Genomic DNA, 20692 nt, shown 5'->3' with positions numbered 1-20692 from the left:
TTGTCAGGGGTATAGGAGTAATCTCAGTTTGGGCTTCTTTTGTGTTTCTTTTTAAAAAACATTTTTTTTTTTTTTTTAATTTTAGAGTGTTTTTCTTTTTTTTTTTTTTTTTTTACAAGAATCTTAGTTTGTAGCCCTGGTTGGCCTGAAATTCAGCGTATAGGCCGGGCTAGCAATCTTTCCATCTTCGCCTCCCACTACTGAGATAGATTTGTATCACATTACTTGGCTTACCTGCTTAACTCAATATTTAGAAATGTGTTATAGCGCCATCTATTTTGTTATTAATGTAAAATTGGCTAGTTTTTGTCCAGTGATAACAATTGTAAACTAAAAGTCCTGGGATGGAACCCAGTTCATGGGAAGCGTGTGCTCTGTCGCTGAGCTATACCTCAGACCCAAGAGAACTTTTTCATTACTACTGAATAAAAAACATGTTTTCTTTAAAACATTCTACCCATCTTTTTCTGGAAGTAGGTTTTATCTTTACAGATTTCAAGCTTTGCTTTCCTGCTATTTTCAAGTATTTGTTAATTTTGCATCCCTCAGTTTTTGGAAAGGAAGGGTTCTTTGGTTACCACACATATAGCTGCTGTGAAATGGTCACACTGATTTCCTCATTTTTGATGTAGGATAATTTTTTTCCTAATACATAAATCTCTTTTGCCCAGTTAGCATTGTTGAGTGGACTTTCCGCCATTGGAGCTTATACATTAGAAGTAAAATATTTTTGTGGGCATGTGAAAGAACATTGGGTTTTTGGAGACCGGGCCTTGCTGTGCTGCTCTGGCTGGCCTAGAATTTTTTTGGTTTGTAGATAAGACTGATCTCAAAGTCACAGAGATTTGCTTCTGCTTCCTGAGTGCTGGGATTAGCCATGTGCCATCGTTCCTGTTTACTTTTACCATTTTTAATTGTGTGATTGTGTGTCTGTGTGTATGTTCATGGATGTGTGCATGCTTGTGAGTGCAGATGCTCCAAAGGCCAAAGGTATTGGTTCCCCTAGAGCTGGATGTCCAGTTAGTTGTGAGTTCCTGTGAATGCAGGAAGCTGAACTTGAGGCTTTTGTAGTTATAATGGATAGACAAAAAAGGGGTTCTTAACTGCTGCGTCTTTTTAATCCCTAGATACTTCTGTCTCCTTAATACTGAGAATATATGCCACGTGACAGTCATTTAGTGACTTCTAATGTTTGCAGCAGCAACAAATAGGACATATAGATTAATTATGGCAGAATTACACAGTGGAGTAGTATGCATTTAGTAAGAATAAGGCTGACCAAGGGAGATACTAACAGATGTGCTCACGTGGAAGGGGGGAAGTTCAGGAGGCTCCAGCCCTGCTCAGAGAACTACAGGCAGCTGAAGAATGCTGGGTAGAGAAATAGCCTCCCCAGAGAGGGGCACACCAGTTGGTTATGCAGTACCGCCAAGTGGTCAGCCCTGAAAACATAGACATACAGGCATACACACACACACACACACACACACCACCACCACCACCACCACCACCACTACCACCAATTAAGGGAAAAAAGCCCATGATTTTGAATGAGAGTAAGGTAGGGCACATGGGAGGAGTGAGGAAAGACAAGGGGAAAATGATGTAATTATATTATGATCTAAAAAAATTATAAAAAGCAGGGCACAGTGGTGCATTCAGGGAGGCAGGGGCAGGTGAATCTCTCTGAGTTCAAGGCCAGCCTGGTCTACAAAGCGAGTCCTGAACAGCCAAGGCTACACAAAGAAACCCTGTCTTGAAAAAACAAACAAAATTGTAAAAAACTGAGGTAACTCTTTCAGAGCTAGTAGGGAACACTCTTCAAGATGAGTTAGTTGAATGAAGTTTCAGAATAGTGTACAGCGCAGCCCTATCTGTGCTGAAGAGGGTCATGTGCAGTTACCTTATAAATAAACATCTCAGGAGGACCATTGTAACTAAGTGACCGCTCCTTAGTAATGAGGCTCATCAAGGGCAACAAGGTGTCAAGCTTTTCTGATTTAAATTTATTTACGTCTTTTTTTTTTCTGCTTCCTAGAGTGCTGGGATCACAGGCATGGAGCACTACACCCTGCTCACTCAGCTATTTTTTTTTAAGATTTATGTATGTATGTATGTATGTATTTATTATACATTGTTCTGCCTGCATGTGTGCCAGCAGGCCAGAAGAGGGCACCAGATCTCACCATACATGGCTGTGAGCCACCATGTGGTTGCTGGGAATTGAACTCAGGACTTTGGGGAGAACAGCCAGTGTTCTTAACCTCTGAGCCATCTCTCCAGACTTCATTCAGCTAATTTTTAAGTCTGAGAATATTATAAGGAGTAAGGATTTTAATTAGATGACTGAAATGAAGAGAGAGAAGGGATATTATCTTTGTTTTTGAGATTATAATATAATGGTACCATTTCCCCCTTTTTTCCTTCAAACCCTCCCATATGACCTTCCTTGCTCTTGTTCTGATTCAGGGCCTCTTTTCTCATTAGTTGTTATTGCATATATATTTGTACATGTATATTTCTAAATATAACCTGCTCAGTCTGCGTAAAGTTGTGTTACATGATTTCAGGGCTGAGCACTTAGTGTTAGGTAACCAAAGAACTACAGGCAACTAAGAAATGCCGAGAGTAGGAGAAATACTATTTCCTTGCAGCATTTCTTAGTTGCTTGTAGTTCTCTGTATAGAGTTGAGGTCTCAGGGGCTTTCCTCTGCGCTCTTTGGTGTGTCTATTGCTGTTGTCTTTGTTCAGCTTATGTTTAGGTAGTCATGTTGGTGAAACTTCATGGATGTCACGTCTGACATGACAAGGAGAGATGCACTCTCACAGCAAACTCCCCGATCCTCTGGCTCTTAAGTCTCTTTTGCCCCCTCTTTTGCAATGCTCCCAAGCCGTAGATTCTGGAGTTGTTTTGCAGATGTGTCATTCAGGACTAGGACTCACAACTCTGCATTTTTGTTTTCTGTAATTGTCTCCATCTGTTGCAAAGAGCAGTCTCTCTGAGGGTTAAGGGCTGCATGTGACTGTAGGTATAAGGACAAATACTTTTAAAGTGTAGTTAGGGAGTGTGCTGGTTTAGTAAAGTAGTGTTTGAAGGTTCTCCTCCCAGATCCATGACTTCACTAGCCTTCAGTAGTTACCTTGGTTCCCAGACCAGGCACTATTCCCCTCTTGTTGAGCAGGTTTTAAGTCCAGTTGAAATGTTGGCTGTTGCCAAGGTGTATGTGCCACTACTGCGCCCTTAGGCTTATGGTGCCATGCTGGTCGTTGTTTTGGGTTACAGGTGTTTATAGCTGGGTAGGACTGTTGGTTTCTTGCCTTCTTTGGAAGCTTGCGTAGTGTCTTCTTGGTACCATGAAAGCCAGTCTTCAGGGAGGAGACATTCAGATTGGTTCCAGCTCAGGGGTCGCTGGATTCTGTTTTTGAAGCACACGGGGACTTTAGCAATAGGGACTTTTCCTTCCACCCTCGGGGAGAACCAAGGGCAGTAACAACAGCCTGCATGTTTTGAGTGTTTCTTGGCTAGCGCTGACCAACAACTCAAAAGGACTTTGCATGTCTGGTATTTAGGTTTTTGTTAGATGGTCATTAGTTTTAGGTGGAGGAATTGTCAGCCCAGATGAGAAAAGCTCATTTAAATTATGTGTGTATTTATACACAGATTTGTTTATCGTAGGCTTGTTTTTATGTAGTTAGTTAATAGTATGTTTCCTTATGACTTTTTCAGACATCCTTGTTGTTATTTTATCCTCCCTACCGTACTTACCCCCCCCTTTTTGAAGTAGGGTCTCCCAGTGTTGCCCGTGCCGGCGGGTGCTCAGTCATTGTCTTTCTCAGCCCTGATTAGCTGGGACTACAGGAGTGTGGCGCTGCATGTGGCTCTTGGGAAGATTTTGTCAGTTTTTGACTGTTAGACATATTCATAGTCAGCATTTGCCTCCCAAGACTTTTTCTGGAGAAAATTTGTATAACCATGAGACAGAGCACAGAATACAGTATGATGAAGCCACCTGAAGAGTCTACACGTTGTCCTTGCCAGTAACTGACACAGCTTTATTTATATTTTGTGTTTTCTTAGGGAAAATCAGATTCATGTAAACATTTCAAACATTTTTGTTTTTATACTTAACTTTGGTGCTATTGGTGTTTTGAGACAGGGCTCTTAATCTTTGGTCCTGGCTGGCCTGGAACTCAGAGTAATCCTCCTGCCTCAGGTTCTCAAGAACTTGGATGGCAAGCATGAACCACCATGCTTGCGTTTTACTTGACATTTGTATTTAGTTTATTTGAAATGTAAAAGAAATGTGAGAGGTTGGAACAATGTGAATTAGAATATAAGATTTTTTTAAAATGAAAATAACATTGTTGGAACAATGTGAGTAAGAGTATTAGATTTTTTAAAAGTGAGAATAACATTGTCAGAGCAGTTCTCTAAAAGGGAAGTAAGAGAGGCTAGAATAATGAGACACATTTCATCATTGTTCCACATAACCTTAAAAATCTCCGAAGAAGGAAACAGTATTGGTATCATGGTAATTTAGTATATTATTTCACAGTACTTTTAGCCTTTAGTGGATGATATTTAATTTTTTCATCAAGTGTTGAAAACACTCTATTAAAGTAAAAGGAGACAGTCATTTTGTTTTGTAGCCCTAGGCATTTGGCAAGGCTGCAAAAATCTTGTTTCTCCTTTGCATATGAAAAATCAGTGCATACTCAATGTCAGCTGCTGCATTTACCTGGCACAAAGGGGCCCACACCCATATTCCTTGAAGTAGTCTAGCGTTTGCTTAGAGCACTCGTTTTTCTTTGTACTATAATTCTTCCTCTAACAAAACTGAGTTTTGAAAATGAAGAACAGAGCAAAATTGCACTTCTAATCTCTGAAACTTTTTTTTTTTGGGACAATGTTTCTTTGTGTAGTATTGCTGTTCTGGACTTGCTGCTTTGTAGAGCAGGCTGGCCTTGAACTCAGAGATGCACCTGCTTCTGCCTCCCAGAGTGCTGGGATTAAAGGTGTGTGCCACCACACCCCGCTTTGATCTCTGAAATTTAAAATCTTTTTAGTAAGTATAGATTTTGTAGATAACATCTCTTTTTTTTTTAATTTTTTTTTTTTGCTTGAGACAGGGTTTCTCTGTGTAGCCCTGGCTGTCCCAGAACTCACTTTGTGGATCAGGCTGACCTCTAACTCCAAGATCCTCCTGCCTCTGCTTCCTTTGGTGGTTTTTCTACACCCGTTATATTGCTGGTTGGAAATTCTCAGCAGCAGCAGGGCTGTGTCACTTCTCCCAACTTCACATTCTTTGGTTGATTTTTTTTTTCTTTTTTTTTTTTTTTTTGTGCTTAGAGTTTTGGAATAAAAATTTTTAGGTTGCCTGTCTCTACCTCTCCTAAGGTTGAGATTACAGGTTCCTTCCACCATGCCTAGTTGGTTGTTGTTATTTTATTTTATTTTTGGGTTTAGAAATAGTTTTATTTGATTGATAGTTCTAGAGGACAGAAAGTCCCAGAGCATGATGTAGTTTGTGGTGATGGTGGCTGCTGGGAGAGGGTAAGTGGGGTCTCCTCAGGGCTATGCCCCGTGAGGCTGCTCCCACAGACGTCCTGCGCCCAGGCATAGACTGGCAGCAGGAAGTAGGTGCTCAAACACTTCATGCTCACATGCATCTACTGAGCTCTCTCTTCAGCACCCTGACCCCATACTTTTGAGATAGGATCTCAGTATGTAGTTCATGCTGGCCTTGAGCTTGTAGTCCTCCTCCTGTGTCAGCCTATGTTCTTTCATACATTAAGCTGATTTAATAAACTTGGGTTGTATTTTTAAACAATTTTCTTAGGTAAGTTCGATGCAGCCAGGTGTGAGAACCATTGCAGATTAGAAAAATAACCTTCCCCCCACCTAGATAAATCCTTTGGAAACTGTGAGGAATAAAGCCTTTCTCAGTGACTGAGCAGAGAGCACTGTGTAGCAAGCAATAGTCCATATTAGAGAAGCAACTGTACTGACACTTAGCTGAAAAGTTTCTCTTGTTTTTGCTCTTCATCTCTCTCTTTCTCACTGCAGAAAGATCACATCTGTTTTGCTTGTCCTTGTGGTCACTGCAGGTTCCTGTTGGAGCTGTTATGAACAGAAGCCATTTCCCCCCCTCTCCCCCCCCGAGATAGGGTTTCTCTGTGTAAACTTGGCTGTCCTGGCACTCATTCTGTAGAACAGGCTGGCCTTGAACTCACACAGAGCTTCCTGTCTCTGCCTCCCTGAGTGCTGAGGTTAAAGGCATGAGCCATCACCACTTGGCTAGAAGCCATTTTTTAACAAGATTTATTTATTTATTGTTTATACAGTATTCTAGCTGCATGTGTATCTGAATACCAGATGAGGGTACCAGATCTCACTGTAGATGGTTGTGAGCCACCATGTGGTTGCTGGGAATCAAACTCAGGACCTTTGGAAGAACAGCCATTGCTTTTAACCTCTGCACCATCTCTCCAGCCCCAGAAGCCATTTTTTTTTTTTTTAGCACGTTCTTGTCTGGGATAGTGTGTTACTTGACATGTAACTCAGGGAGAGAGTGTAGGAATCATAAAGGCCTGAGTTTGGACACTTCGTATTTTAATCATGGGCAAATGAATGAGTTTGGCTCTTCAATAATAATAATAATAATAATAATAATATCATCAGCCTTGTAGGTTTTTGCTGAGATTAAAGAGGTATGATGTGTTTATTAAGTATATCCTTTGCCTTTTGCACTGTCAGCTAGCCTTTGTTTTTGATGGATAATTTACCTAGTCATGTCTTAGTGCGGAATCCTGCCTTGGGCCTTCATATTGACTTAGCCAGATGTTTAAGTAGTATAGCATGTGCTGCAAAGTACTTGTCTGATGTCTGTCTTCATTTTTCTCAAGACTGGTTTGAACCCTGAGAATACGTTGCCGTTTGCAGTGACTTTACTATTTCCATACGAGGTTATCATTATTTCTTTAGGACTTTCAGAGACTCTAGTAGTGACTCTTCCGCTGCAGAGACTGATACTGCAGAGTAGAGAAACTGGAAGAACTTTTGCCTGTTGAAGGCAGTTTTTGAACGATAATACGTGGAATGTGGTTGGTTTATTTTTTTATTTGACTTTTTTTTTGTTTTGTTTTTTGAGACAGGGTTTCTCAGTGTATCTTTGGCTGTCCTAGAACTCACTGTGTAGACCAGGCTGGCCTTGAACTCAGAGATCTGCCTCCCCAAGTGCTGGGATTAAAGACACGCACCATTGGCTTTTGATGTGATTTGTGTGTGTATGTGTTGTTATTTGTGTATTAACTATTTTGTAAGATATGTCAGGTGTGCCTTTATATTAGTAACAGAATCCAAGATAAAATAATATGTAATAATAATTCAAAATTGTATCTCTTACATGTCGCAACTTTTTTTTTTTCTTTTTAGGCATATGGATCAGGCTGTGATATTGTTATTCTGGCGAGTGACTTTGAATGTGTGCAGATCATCCCTGGTGCTAAGCATGGAAACATCCAAGTCAGTTGTGTGGAATGCTCTAACCAACATGGAAGGGTAAGAGAGTTAATCACTTAATTAAATGACATTTAAATGTACTTAGCTCTTAGAGTATTTGCTATGAATTGTAAAGTGCTGTACCACTGAGGATGTGATAATTCTTCCTCAGTGAATACACTATGTTGTGTAGTGTAGGCATTTTGCTCTTCTGGTTGTTGTGTAACCTTTAAGCAGGTAAGAGAGGAGGGACCAGTTTCCGCCAACTTCCAAACCCAGCATTGTTGTTTAGTTTTGAGATGAAGTCTTGGTGCAGACTGGTCTTCACTCCTGGACATGAGTGAGCATCCTGTTACGCATCTGCCAGGAGCTAGCGCAGCAGACCCGTGCCTTGCATGGGCAGTAACAGTGAATGTTATCAGGACGTGTAGTGAATTTTGTCTAATAGGATACGTCACACATAATGCTTTGTAAGTTTGTCAAGTTAGTGAGAGTGTATTTGTTGAGGGAATACTTAAGAATTTATTCCAGCTTTAGAACAGAGGATTTATTTTGAAATAGTTAAAGCTTCATCTGAAGACTTCTTAGATTTTCTTTTTTCCTCTTAGTTTTCAAACAATATACAGTAAATACTAATGTAAATATAGCACATTTGATATATATTCTATGTATTCAGTAAGAGCAGTATTATATGACAGTTGTATGTCACTACAAGATTATAAAAAGGAAGTTTTAAAGCTGATTGCCCAACCAAGGATCATTCATGGATATAACCTAGAACCCCTGCTCAGACGTAGCCCATGGCAGCTCAATATCCAAGTGGGTTTCCTAGTAAGAGGAACAGGGACTGTCTCTGAAATGAACTCAGTGGCTGGCTCTTTGACCTCCGCCCCCCCTTCCCCCTCAGGGAGCAGCAGCCTTGCTAGGCCACAGAGGAGGACAATGCAGCCAGCCCTGATAAGACCTGATAAACTAGGGTCAGATGGAAGGGGAGGAGGACCTCCCCTATCAGTGGACTTAGAGAGGGGTGGGGAGGAGATGAGGAAAGGTGGGTGGGATTGGGAGGGAATGAGGGAGGGGGCTACAGCTGGGATACAAAGTAAATAAACTGTAATTAATATAAAAAATAAAAATTTGGAAAAAAATAAAAGAGGTTCCTTGTGCTTTTTCTACAAACAAAACAACAACAAAACAAACAAACAAAAGGAAAACCGATTGCTGATTACAGTTATTTATTTATTTTTGTATTTATTAAATTTTTTTCGAGACAGGTTTCTCTATGTAGCCTTGGCTGTCCTGGACTCGCTTTGTAGGCCAGGCTGGCCTCAAACTCATAGAGATCTGTCTGCCTCTGCCTCCCAAGTATTGGGATTACAGACGTGTGCCACCTTGCCTGGTCCAATTACAGTAATTTAAACACTCTTAGTTTTCTAGAAGTTGTTCTTTATTGGATAACATTCTATCAAGAATATGTTAAATCCATGGTAACCATGCAAATTGATACTGAATAATAAATTATGATTACTTTATTATTCCATCTCCTGCCTCATTCAGCTGCTTGTATCAAGTTTAGTAGCTATATAAATGCACCCTTATTTGGTAGTAATGTACTTGAAACACTTTATTTTCTGGTGGTCTCTATATTGGCTTCTTGCTTTTTTGACTTTTAAGTATTTTCCCCATAAGCATTGCTTGCATTTACTTTCGGGAACAAAGAGGACCACCTTTTCTTTTCCTTTTTTCTTTTTTGTCACTCCTCTTTCCTGGCAGAGCAAGGTAGCTTTAAGCTTGCCTAAGGTTGAATGATAATTGCCAGAGATCAATTTTAATAAGTTATCTAAGTGTTCATGATAATCACAATTACTTTGCGGGAGTAAAGATTTTAAAAATATATATAGTAGAGCTGGGTGAGATGAGGGGATTGCCTAAACCTAGTAATTAAAGCCACCTTGGGCAACTCGAAGACTTTATCTCAGAAAGAAAAAGGTCATTAAAATGTGCAAGGTTTTTGTGTTCACAACCACGGGAAGCAAGCAGACAGCCCGTATCTGTTCTCCTTACGTGGGACAAGAAGGTTAAATTGGTGTATCTTTATTGCTATGTTTTTTTTTTTTTTTTAATTTAGTCCTTTATCTTCAATTCTTGTGATGGTAACTGTCACATTGGTGACTATCACATTTCACATTGGTGACTAGATGGTAAAGGCATTTGAAATAGGTCCCTTGCCCTGCTGTGGATTAAAAGATTTTTCTTGGAAGGCATGTCAGATATTTAGGTAGCCCCTTTAAAGGGAAAAACAAAACCAAACATCCAGCCATCCATTTATTTATGCCCGTTAAGTCACAGTAAGCTTTTTGGCAGGCCTTCAGAGAATGTTTCTAACTTAGTTTTGTGGATTACCCAGGGCATTAGGGCATTAGAAAGGATGGCTTTGGTCGGTTTCCTGATGCTAATTCTTTCCTTGTCAAGAGGATGATGAATTGGGAACTGCTTCCAGCATTTGTTAGATTTGAGCTCTGTTAGCCTCTAGGAACAGAGGGACTACGGCCCTTCTTGCCAGGTATGCCCTGGAGCAGAACAGTCGCTCCCCACATTCTGCTCTGACAGTAGCTTCTCCGGCCAGGTGCCATGGGTAGCTCAGTGGTTTCCCATTGATCACTTCTGTTCCTTTGTCAAGGTGATTTCCTACTTGGTGTTTTCTGTTTGGTGGTATAACTAAAGCCATTTTTGTGACATATTCTTAAAACCTGTTACCATTTGATTTTTTAAAACTTCTCTTGATTCTTGTATTATTTTCACCGTATTGTAAACATTGCTGATAAAGAGATATAACACTAAATGTATTTTTGTCACTGAAGTTATTTCTATACTAAAACATTAAAATTCTTAAAATTACACTTTAAATTTGCTGTGCTCATTTGCACGTGTGTGTGTGTGTGTATGTGGTATATGTATGTATGTTTATGTGGTGTGTGTGTGTATGGTGTATTTGTGTCTGTGGTGTTTGCATGGGGTATGTGTGGTGTGTATGTATGTAGTGTGTGTGTATGTGGTGTGCATGTTACGTGCTATGTGTGTTATGTGGTGTGTGTGTGTATGTTTGGATGTATGTGTATGTGGTGTATGTTTGGGTGTATGTGTATATGGTGTATGTGTATGTGTGGTGTGTGTGTATGTAGTGTGTATGTATGTGGTGTGTGTGTATGTGGTGTGTGTATGTATGTATGTATGTATGTGTGTGTTATGTGTGTGTAGAGGTCAGAGGACAGCTTGCAGGAGTCAGTTCTGGAGATTGGATTCAGGTCATGAGGCTTGATGATAAGTACCTTTACTCAGCTATCTCTCTGGTCCCAAAATAAATTCTTAAAGAAAGTCTAATTTTTAAGATGGACTTTGTAGTGCATACTTGTAATCCCAACAGGATTAGAGGCAGGAAGATCAGGAGTTCATGTCCAGATTTAGGTACATAGCAACTTTGAGATTATCCCTGCCTACCTGAGAATCCATCTCAAAAAAATTTCTTTTTCTTTTGAATAGGATAGCTTTGTAATTAAAAAAAAAAAAAAAAGGCCACTGAATTTTTTGGTAACAGAGATTGTTTTTTTTTTTATTTTTTTTTTGGGGGGGGAACAGGGTTTCTCTGTGTAGCCATGGCTGTCCTGGACTCACTTTGTAGATCAGGCTGGCCTCGAACTCACAGAGATCTCCTGTTTCTGCCTTCTGAATGCTGGGATCAAAGGCATGTGCTGGCTGGTAACAGAGACTGTTAAATCTATATACTGCCAGGCTTATTTGTAGAAATAAACCCTGGTGATATATTGGAATTGGATTATATGAAATTAGTTCATACATTATTGTGCAGAGAAGGCTATCTGTATTTGCCTCTTTTCTAAACACTAATGTGTTCGTTGTCTTTTAGGTTGCAGCGTCATACGGAAATGCTGTCTGTATTTTTGAGCCCCTGGGTATAAATTCTCATAAGAGAAACAGTGTAAGTATTAATTGATAGTAGAATATTTTAAGAATCTGGTTAAATTTATTCTTATTACTATTTTGGTTAACTTGGATCTAGTTGGTTTTTTTTTCTTGTTTCTTAGACTATTTACAATAGCGGTAAGAGCTGCTTAGGAAGCAGTATAAGCAGTGGGTGGGAATGAATATCTGTAAAGTTTAGTAAAGGCCTTGTAGAAACCTCAGTGTTGATAATGTTGCTAATTGCCGTTGGCTGTGCTGCTCTTCCTTTTTCTTGGGTTACTACTAGTCTCTGGCACTAGTTTCCTATTCTCATGTCCCCTTCTTTCTTCTCTATAGAGAGGGTGTGTGCTTCTCTGGAAAATTGTGTAAGGGCACCATATTTCTTTTGGATTGCAAATCTGCAAATAGACTATAACCTTTCTTTTTCCTCCAAGCATCACACTGTTCTCCTTTAGAATGTATCCCCCTTTCCAGCCACGCTTGTGTTTCTGCTGCTTTTCAGTCGCCCTCCCTTTAGGCCTGAGCACCAGCTGCTCTGTGGATGCTGCCTTCTCTGTTCGGCTCCAGGGCTGGCTTCCACAGACTTCCTCAGAGAGGTGTACTCTACTATAAACCATAAATTCTCCTGTATTACTCCTGCCCCTCTTGCCTCAGGCTTCTTAGTGATGCGGTTACAGGCATGAGCCACGCTGCCCCAGTCTGCTTATCTTATAGTAAACTTCTCCCTATAGTATAGCACTAGTTCATTACTTAGAGTTTAGAACATACCGTCCCTTCACAAGTGGCCAACTTGATTCTTTTGGTTATTGTTATGTCCCAATTATTTAGACCAGTATCTAGTGTATTCAGACTTCCCTAAACATTTGTTTAGTGGAGTTACACACTTAGATGAGTTCATGAACCAGCTAAGCGATTAGCACATCACATTAAGAACCATTATGTAGCCAGGTGTGGTGTGCACATCTTTAATCCCAGCACTCAGGGAAGCAGAGGCCAGCCTGGTCTACAAAAAAGTGAGTCCAGGACAGCTAAGGCTACACAGAGAAACCCTGTCTCGAACCATTCACAGGTATGTGGAGTGCTGTGTTTTATATTACTTAATGTTAAGAAATCCTATATGGTTAGAGTCAGTAACCAGTTAAAAAATTTTACATGGGGGCTGTTGTACAAACGTGAGGACCTGAGTTTGAATATCCTGAACCCATGTAAAGCTGAGAGCAGTTGTGAGGCGTGAGGTGAAGACAGGAGATTCAGGACCAGCTTGCCTACTATACTTGGTGGCAAATAACAAGAAACAATGTCTGAACAAGGTAGAGGGGAGAACTGGACACTCAAGGTTGCCCTGTGATGCCCACATGTGTGCTTTGACATGTTGCACTTACACTCACACAAATATGCACATATATACATATATCACACATGCATCACATACACAAAGATTAAGAATCCCGGTCAAAATTCCTTTATAGTTTAAAAATATCAACTTAAAATAATCAAAATTGTGGACACTAAATCTCAATGTCAAATTTATCTATTCATGAGTACTTTCTGAGATAGGATTTTGTGTAGTCCAGGTTGGCCTTGAACTCACTGTTTCTTGGAAGATGATCTTGACCTTATGCCTCCTCCACTGAATGCTTGTATAGTAGGTGTGCACCAGCACTCCTAGTGTACACCATATTGGGGTCACCCGGGCCTGTGCGGGTGCTGGGCTACATCACGAGCCCTGTCCGACATTTAAGGTTTTTCTTTGATTTGATTTGCTTATATCCTGAGATGAGGTCTTGCTGAGTTGCCTGGGCTGGCTTCAAATCCCTCTCTCAAGCCATTCTCCTCCTTTAGCCTCAGACTTAGACTGTAGCTGGAACTACAGATGAGCCGTTGTGCCCATCTTTAAATGTGTTTCTTAAAACCAGTTTTGATTGAAATCTTGTATGTTTATTTATATCTAAGTTAAATTAAAATATTTTTTTTTCATTATAGAAATAGCTATTAAATTGTACAGAGGCTGAATCACTTAGAGGTAGAGATCAGTGGCTGATCTCAGTGTGTACAAGGCCTGGATTTGATGCCTCCCACCACAAATAAAGACCCAGCAGGAACACAGTTAAGAAAACAGAGATTGAGAGGCTAGAGAGGTGCTTATTGGTTAAGAAATTCACTGCCTTGTAGAGTATGTGCGTTAGGGTTAGGTTCACAGGACTCACATAGTCATTCCAGGGGATTTGATCCCATGTGCATGAAACATGTTGTGTGTTTTTTTTTTTTGTTTTGTTTTGTTTTTTAACAAAAGGGCATTTTCTACTCTTATAAAAACAAAGAAATACAGTTTTATTTATTCAGAAGACTGTATTGCAAGCCGAAAGCTTTTGGCTTTTAAACTTTTAACCACCTTGTATAATGAAAGGATTAGATAATAATAACTCAAAATATAACATATCATATTTGTGAATTACATACAAATTTAAAACCTGTCGTCTTAGGAGTTTTATTTTAGACAGTCCATTTCTGTGCATTAATAAATGTTTCAAAATGATTTATTTTTATTTTTTCTCTCTTTCTTTCTCTCTGTCTCTCTCTGTGTGTATGTGTGTGTGTACAGGGGCCTATATATGCCAGAAGAGAGTGTCAGATCCCTTGTAGGTAAAGGTATAGGTGGTTGTGAGGCACCTGAAGACGGTGTTAGGAAGAGGACTTGGGTCTTCTGGGAGAGCAGCAGGTGCTCACAACTCTGTGCCATCTCCAGCCCTAACAAAAAGAAGTTAGCATGTTTATAATAGGTACAGCATGTGCCAAAGGTAAATGATTAGAGCAGTAACTCCTGCTTGGCTGCAGAGGCTGGAGGATCACCACAGAGAGAAGTAGGCTACATGCCTAGACCGCATCTCAAAGAAACCCCAGAAACAAAACAAAAAGACAAAAAACAAAACTAAAACTCTTCACCCAGACCCTTCCCAACCCCAGTCCTAACAACAACCACAGATATGTCATGCTCGTAGTTGCCTAAAACTCAGCACTTGGGAGATGGAAGCAGGAGCATCAGGAGTTCTAGGTCATCTTTGCTATACAGCAAATTCCAGGGATTCCATGAGATCAGATCCGTTTTTTTTTTTTTTAAAGAACAAAAACAAGGCAAACACAAAAATGTTAAACAACAGTGACAAATTCCCCCAAATTACTATGACATCCTTCCTTCCTTCACTTAAAGAGTTGCTGTCTAGTAGGAAAGTCAGATCCATAAACGAATTCTATGTAGTCAGTGCGTGATGAAAGAATTTGAAACTCTTTTGGATGCTGATACAATGTCAGAATTCACAGAGGTGATGATTTAGACAAATCATTATGAAACAAAGGGACTTTCAGATGGAGAAGGGAAGGTTGTCCCACATAGTGCAAATGTGTCTGTAGAGAGAGGAAAGCTTGAGAGATGTTTAATTGGGCATGCAAGCAGCTCAGTATGGCAGCATGACCTGTAAGTGGGACTGTCGGAAGTTATTTTAAAAATAGTAGTGAAATATTTAAATCTTCATAAATTTGTTTTAAGTTGAAGAAAATGATAAAATGGTGGAATTTTGGGGGTTATATAAAAAATGTCCTTTTTTTTCTTTCTTTCTCCATGTTTCAGCAACTCAAGTGTCAGTGGCTTAAAACTGGGCAGTTTTTTTTGAGTTCCGTGACATACAACTTAGCATGGGACCCTCAAGGTATTTAGCAGCTCTACTTAGAAATTATTAAAATGAAGCATTTGATTTGAATGTATAATTAAAATGTCGCAATCTTTGGTGATAAAGTTACAAATGTATTTTGTTAATGAGTAAATATAGCCTTTCTTCTTGGTATGCACTGCTTTGCACAGAGCTTAATTTTCTTCCCTCTGCTCATTAGCCTTTGCCTTCTGCTGTTAACATGTGATATACCTTACTCTTGTTTTATCTACAAAGTCATGCATGAGACAGGGTTAGAGCATCTTCTACTGTGTTTTGTTATTGTGTATTTCAGAAAATTTGTCTTTAATTTGCAGAGTTTAGAAACCTGTAATGATAAGTAGCTGTTATCTCTTTTTACATTCACAATTAATGAGAGTTGTTTTGTATTCTATGTAGAAAAATTTGCTTTTGTTTTTGATCCCATCTTGAGAGTACTTCCACTGTAGAGGGCATCTGAGATGTGGTACTCCATTTCAGCTGCTCTCAGGCTTGCTAGATGAAGCCCTTGGCATGTTCTCTGATAATGACTCCTTTTGAGGCTCCTTTTCGTTCTTTTCCTCCTGCTACGGGGTTTCTTTTGAGCTGACCCATGTGCTTGTCCTAGATGGATTGTATGATAGGGTACAGACCTAACAGAAAACGTGTTCATTTCTTTTCTTAGATAGTTCTTGGTTGTTCATCAAAACATTTTTAAATTTTCAGATAACAGATTGTTGACAGCAACTGATTCAATTCAGCTGTGGGCGCCCCCAGGAAATGATATTCTAGAAGAGGAGGAAGAAGTGGATACTAAAGTCCCTCCTGTTTTAAGTGATTGGAAGTGCATCTGGCAATGCAAGTTAGTGTCTAAGTCTGTTGTAATCTGTGTTCACTAAAAATGCTTCCTAAATTATGTTCATTCTTACAAGGTCTTTGTTTTCTGGTGGTATTGTATTTTAGAAATCTAAAAAGTGGGCTTTTTCTAACCAAAACTGATGTTATTTAATCTGCTTTGTTTGCACAAAAGTAAAAAAAAAAAGTTCATGTTTACAGTTCAGTACTTGAGTTGACAGAATTTACGCGCAGGAGTTGCTCCCGAATGTGTTGAAATGAGAATAATGATGGGAAGATACGGACTTCAGCTGCCTTCTGGTGTGGAGCTGTGACTGTCCTGTTAGTGTCAACATGGGTCACGTAAAGAGACCCAGTTAACCAGGGAAGGTGATAATCTGTTTTTAATGTGTTATAATGAAGTTTTGATTGATGTGGATGTGGCAGTATCATGTTCAGGCATCACTTCTATTCTTTGTTTTTGAAAGTATACTTTGGAATAGTTTTATGCTTTTAGGAAGGTAGAATACTTTGTATTGTTAAGATATTGTGACATTGATATTAGGAATATCTTATTTTGACCATTTATGCATAGAACATACTGTGCTCTGAACACACTGGTTTTGTTTGTTCTTAGAACTTCAGTGTCTGTACATCTGATGGAATGGTCTCCTGATGGTGAATATTTTGCTACTGCTGGAAAGGTAAGGAGCAAGCCGAAAAATAAAGCTCTCAGCCAAACAACTGAAAAGATCCCTTGTGTTCATTTCCAGTTGGCTTCCGTAAATTGAGATAATTCTCCTGCAAAGCTTGCTTGAAGTTTAGTAAAAAGGTGGTTACCATTGGTGAAGTCCTGAGCTCAGTTCTAAGCTCTGTAAAATGGAAAAATGTTTTAAAATCTGCTATCTTTACAGATAGTAAACACTTGGGAAATAATGTCTAACATTCCTATTTTACTTTAGTGCAATTACATAACTTTTTTAACATTAGTGTGTGTGGTGTATATGAGAGATGAGGGTGGGGGATGGGAGATATATGTGGAAGGATTATTAATATTTAATATTGATTTTTATTTTTAGTAAAGCAGCAGTTACTCCCTAACCAGCTATATACCCAAATAACCACACAGAGAGAATAGAGTTTAATTAGCCTAGAACAAATACTGAGCAATACTTACTCCATCCTAAACCTCTAAGCTACTTTAGCTTCTTCCTGTTCCTATTCCCACGTTATACTTACTTTTTAGTCATGTCCTAGGTCCGGTTCATTTCCTCTGGTGTTTCCCAGTCCTCTCCTCATGGCTCCATCCCCTCCCTTCAATGGTTCTGGATGTCCCCCCACTCTATTTTCTGCATTTCTCAGCACTGGCTGGTTGGCTTTTTACTGGCAATAAGAGAACAAATGGTGGGCATGTTTACACAAACTTGAGACAGGAGATATTTAGAATAAACATCAATTCAGTGCAATGTCTGCATTGAAATAAGACAGGGTATGGAAATCAGCATTTGAATGAACAAAGGTAAATTCTATACAGTCCACAAGAATGGGGGAGGGGAGTAAGGAAGAGGGTGGGATGGGGGAGAGAGAATATGAATGAGAATGAGTGATGTAAGGAAGTCAGCTTACAAGAATCAGCTCTCTTCTACATGTGTGTTCCCTATCCAGTGGGAATTCTGTTCACCATTCATTTATATTTAACTTTTTAAAATTAATTTTTGAGGCTTTTATACATTATATTTTGAGATTCAACTCCTCCCAGACCACTTCCCAGTCAATACTCTCTCAACTTGGTGTTCTTATTTTGTTTTTCAACCCAATGAGCCCAAAGTTGGACATAGAGGTGCACACCTTTAATCTCAGTGCTTTGGAGGCAGAGTTAGGTGGATCTCTTTGAGTTCAAGGCCAGGCTGGTCTACACAGTGAGTTCCAGGACAGTCAGAGCTATATAGTGACACCCTGTCTTGAAACAACAACAAAAACCCCAGTGAGTTTGTTGGCATGTTTTTTTGTTTGTTTGTTTGGCTGATTTATTTAGGTTCTTCGTCTACCTTCCTTCAACCTTTATTCCTGTCCTTGGTAGGACAGAAAGGCAGAGGGGAAAGGGCTGTAGGACTCTTCATGCTGATTATGTCATCGGGTTGGGGCAAGTCCAATTTTCATAGTAAGGATATGCCCAACTTCTTGTTCTTGGGTCACACTACAACCAGAGCAGCAGCTGGAAGCAGCAGCCACCTTCTTCTTAGCCACCCCCTTCTTTGGAGTGCTGTGTCCCTCTCTGGGCTTTGGCATTTTTTCCCTCTCCAGAGTCCCCAGAATTAATCCGTAGCTGGCAAAGATCATGCCCCTGCTAGTGCACAAGACAGTAATATCCCACACCTGGGATTAAAACAAAACATATTTACATAACATAACTGGGTTTTAAAAGAAACCCAAACTCTCACTATAGAGTTCAATTTATGCTACTAATAAAGCTTTGGATGTGTGGCCACCCACTGAAGCATGATCAACCATAAAATTAGTTTTTCTATTTAGTTTTATTGAGCTGGACAGGATGGCATACTCGTATAATCCCAACACTTGGGAGGTAGAAGCTGGAGGGTCAGGAGTTGACAAGGGGTGGCACATATTTTTAATGCTAGTATTTGAGAGCCAGGTAGATCTCTTTGAGTTGGAGACCAACCAGAGATGGCTGCTGTTAAGACCCAGCCTACAAAAGGACAAAACAAAACAAAACCCACTAGACTTGTGCTACTGGAGTCATAATGACATACTCTCTGCTTAATTCTTCCCTCTCCCTTTTCTCCTCCAGTCTTCTTTCCTTTTTCCTTTTTTGACAGAACGTTGCTATGTGTATTAGGGGTCTCTAGAAGAACAAAACTGAATGAAAAAAAATATAGAGTGGCTTACAGGCTGTGGTTTGAGTAATCCATTATTTTATTCCAAATTTTAAACAAAATTAATCTCACAATTAAGTCTTTAATTCATATGGACGTCTTTGAATATTGCTTACTGACTTCTTCATTCTTTCCCCACCAACCTGCCATACCATTTCCAGATGTGTATTTAGTAATGCTTCTGTTGTTGATTATTGTACTTATTATTGATTTATCTTTTAGTTAATCAGCAGTTATTCCTAAACCAGCTGTATACCCAAATCACCACACAGAGACCAGGATTTATTTAATTAACCTAGAGCACAATGCTGGGCAATAGTTACTCCATCCTAAAGCTCCATAGTTTTCTTCCGTTCAGATTTCCCACATTATGCTTGCTTTTAGTCATATATTTGGTCTGGTTCATCTCTCCTCATGGTTCCAAGTCCTCTCCTGCTGATCTCTCCTCTCTGACTCCTCCCACTCACTTCTTTCTCTTCCCCTATGGACCAGGGTGTCCCACTCTATTCTCTCCATTGCTCAGCACTAGCTGGTTGTTTAATTGACAATACAGAGAACTCATAGTGGCATGTTTATACAAACTTGAGACAGGTGGTGCTTAGAATAAACATCACAATACAGTGTCCTGATTGAAACCAGATAGTGGGGTAGAGAAATCAGCATTGAATGAACAAGGGTAAATTGTATACATTCCACAAGAACATTGTATCAACATGCTTCAGTAAGGGTCTTGCATGTGTGCTAGGCATATGTATGGATTTTCTCGAGTGACACAGGAATAGATTTGGTGAGTCCTAGGTTACTTGAATCTTTAGCTTTTATAAACAGTCCCAGCTAGTTCTCCAAAGCTGCTGTTCATAATTAATTTCTCACCAACTTTGCCCAGTTCCTTGCCCAGACTGATATTATCAGACTTTTAAGTTTCCAAGTTTGGCTTTTGGACTTTGTTCAGAAAGATTTGTACAGTCATCTGTTATTATTCGGGTTCTGTCGGAATTTGGAAATTCAGAGTTGAATCACTGAGTGGTCTCAAGTGAACTTTATCTTAGAAGCCCATTGGGATGTCTAGGCCTGCCTTAGAAAGAGCAGCAGTCACACTCTGTGGCTCTTCCAGATGTTTTGAATTTTGCCAAACTAAAGTTCTGTTTAAACCTAGGGTTTGCCCTGTTGTCACTTGCTTGTCTAAACTTAGGTTTAAAAGTGCTACCTTCAGCGAAATGCTTGAGTTCAGAATTAGGTAATTATTTTCCTGTTTCTACAGTTTTAAAAATCCATACTCAATTCTGTTACTTCATAAAGTGAGAAAAGAAATTGTGCATTTACCCTTATGGCTAGATAAGACTGTAAGCACCCCATAGACAGAAATGCACCCTGGGCTTATTCTCAGGCATATTTCCCAGGTCATTGTAAGTCCTGACCCTTAGGGACTTCTTGGCATTTCTTTCCCTTTACAACTGGCCATACAGTAGCTACAGTCACACTATATGCCAGACAACAACTTGCCTTTAGCATGAGAGGAGTTCCAGTTTGATCCATTTTTCTGCAAACCATAAAGTTGTATTTATTTTTTAACGGTAGACGAAAGTTCCATTATAGGGGTTGGAAAGATGGTTCAGAGGTTAAAAGCCTGTACTGCTGTTGCAGAGGACCTGGGTTTGGTTCCCAAAACTCACATGGAGGCTTACAACTGCCTATAACTCCAGTACCAGGGCATCCAGTGACCACTTTTGGCCTCTGTGGGCTTCTGCATAAGGTGGTGCATGTAAACTTACGTGGGCACAGACACACACAGCCCCCCCAAAAAG

At 39.7% G+C, this 20692-nt stretch overlaps 1 protein-coding gene across 6 annotated transcripts in view; it reads left to right on the top strand.

Annotated features, from left to right (window-relative positions):
• Dmxl2 (Dmx like 2) overlaps nucleotides 1-20692 on the top strand; it is a 133579-nt gene that overhangs the window by 12978 nt on the left and 99909 nt on the right. For all 6 annotated transcript variants that reach the window (XM_021638670.2, XM_021638674.2, XM_021638671.2 and 3 more), the window contains exons 2-6: nucleotides 7436-7561; nucleotides 11421-11492; nucleotides 15102-15180; nucleotides 15886-16021; nucleotides 16631-16697. In XM_021638670.2, the coding sequence (XP_021494345.1) occupies nucleotides 7436-7561; nucleotides 11421-11492; nucleotides 15102-15180; nucleotides 15886-16021; nucleotides 16631-16697 (480 nt within the window). The remainder of the gene's footprint in view (nucleotides 1-7435; nucleotides 7562-11420; nucleotides 11493-15101; nucleotides 15181-15885; nucleotides 16022-16630; nucleotides 16698-20692) is intronic.

The sequence above is a fragment of the Meriones unguiculatus genome, chromosome 1, assembly GCF_030254825.1.
Source record: "Meriones unguiculatus strain TT.TT164.6M chromosome 1, Bangor_MerUng_6.1, whole genome shotgun sequence".
NCBI lineage: Eukaryota > Metazoa > Chordata > Mammalia > Rodentia > Muridae > Meriones > Meriones unguiculatus.
This window is presented reverse-complemented; position numbering and strand designations above follow the sequence as displayed.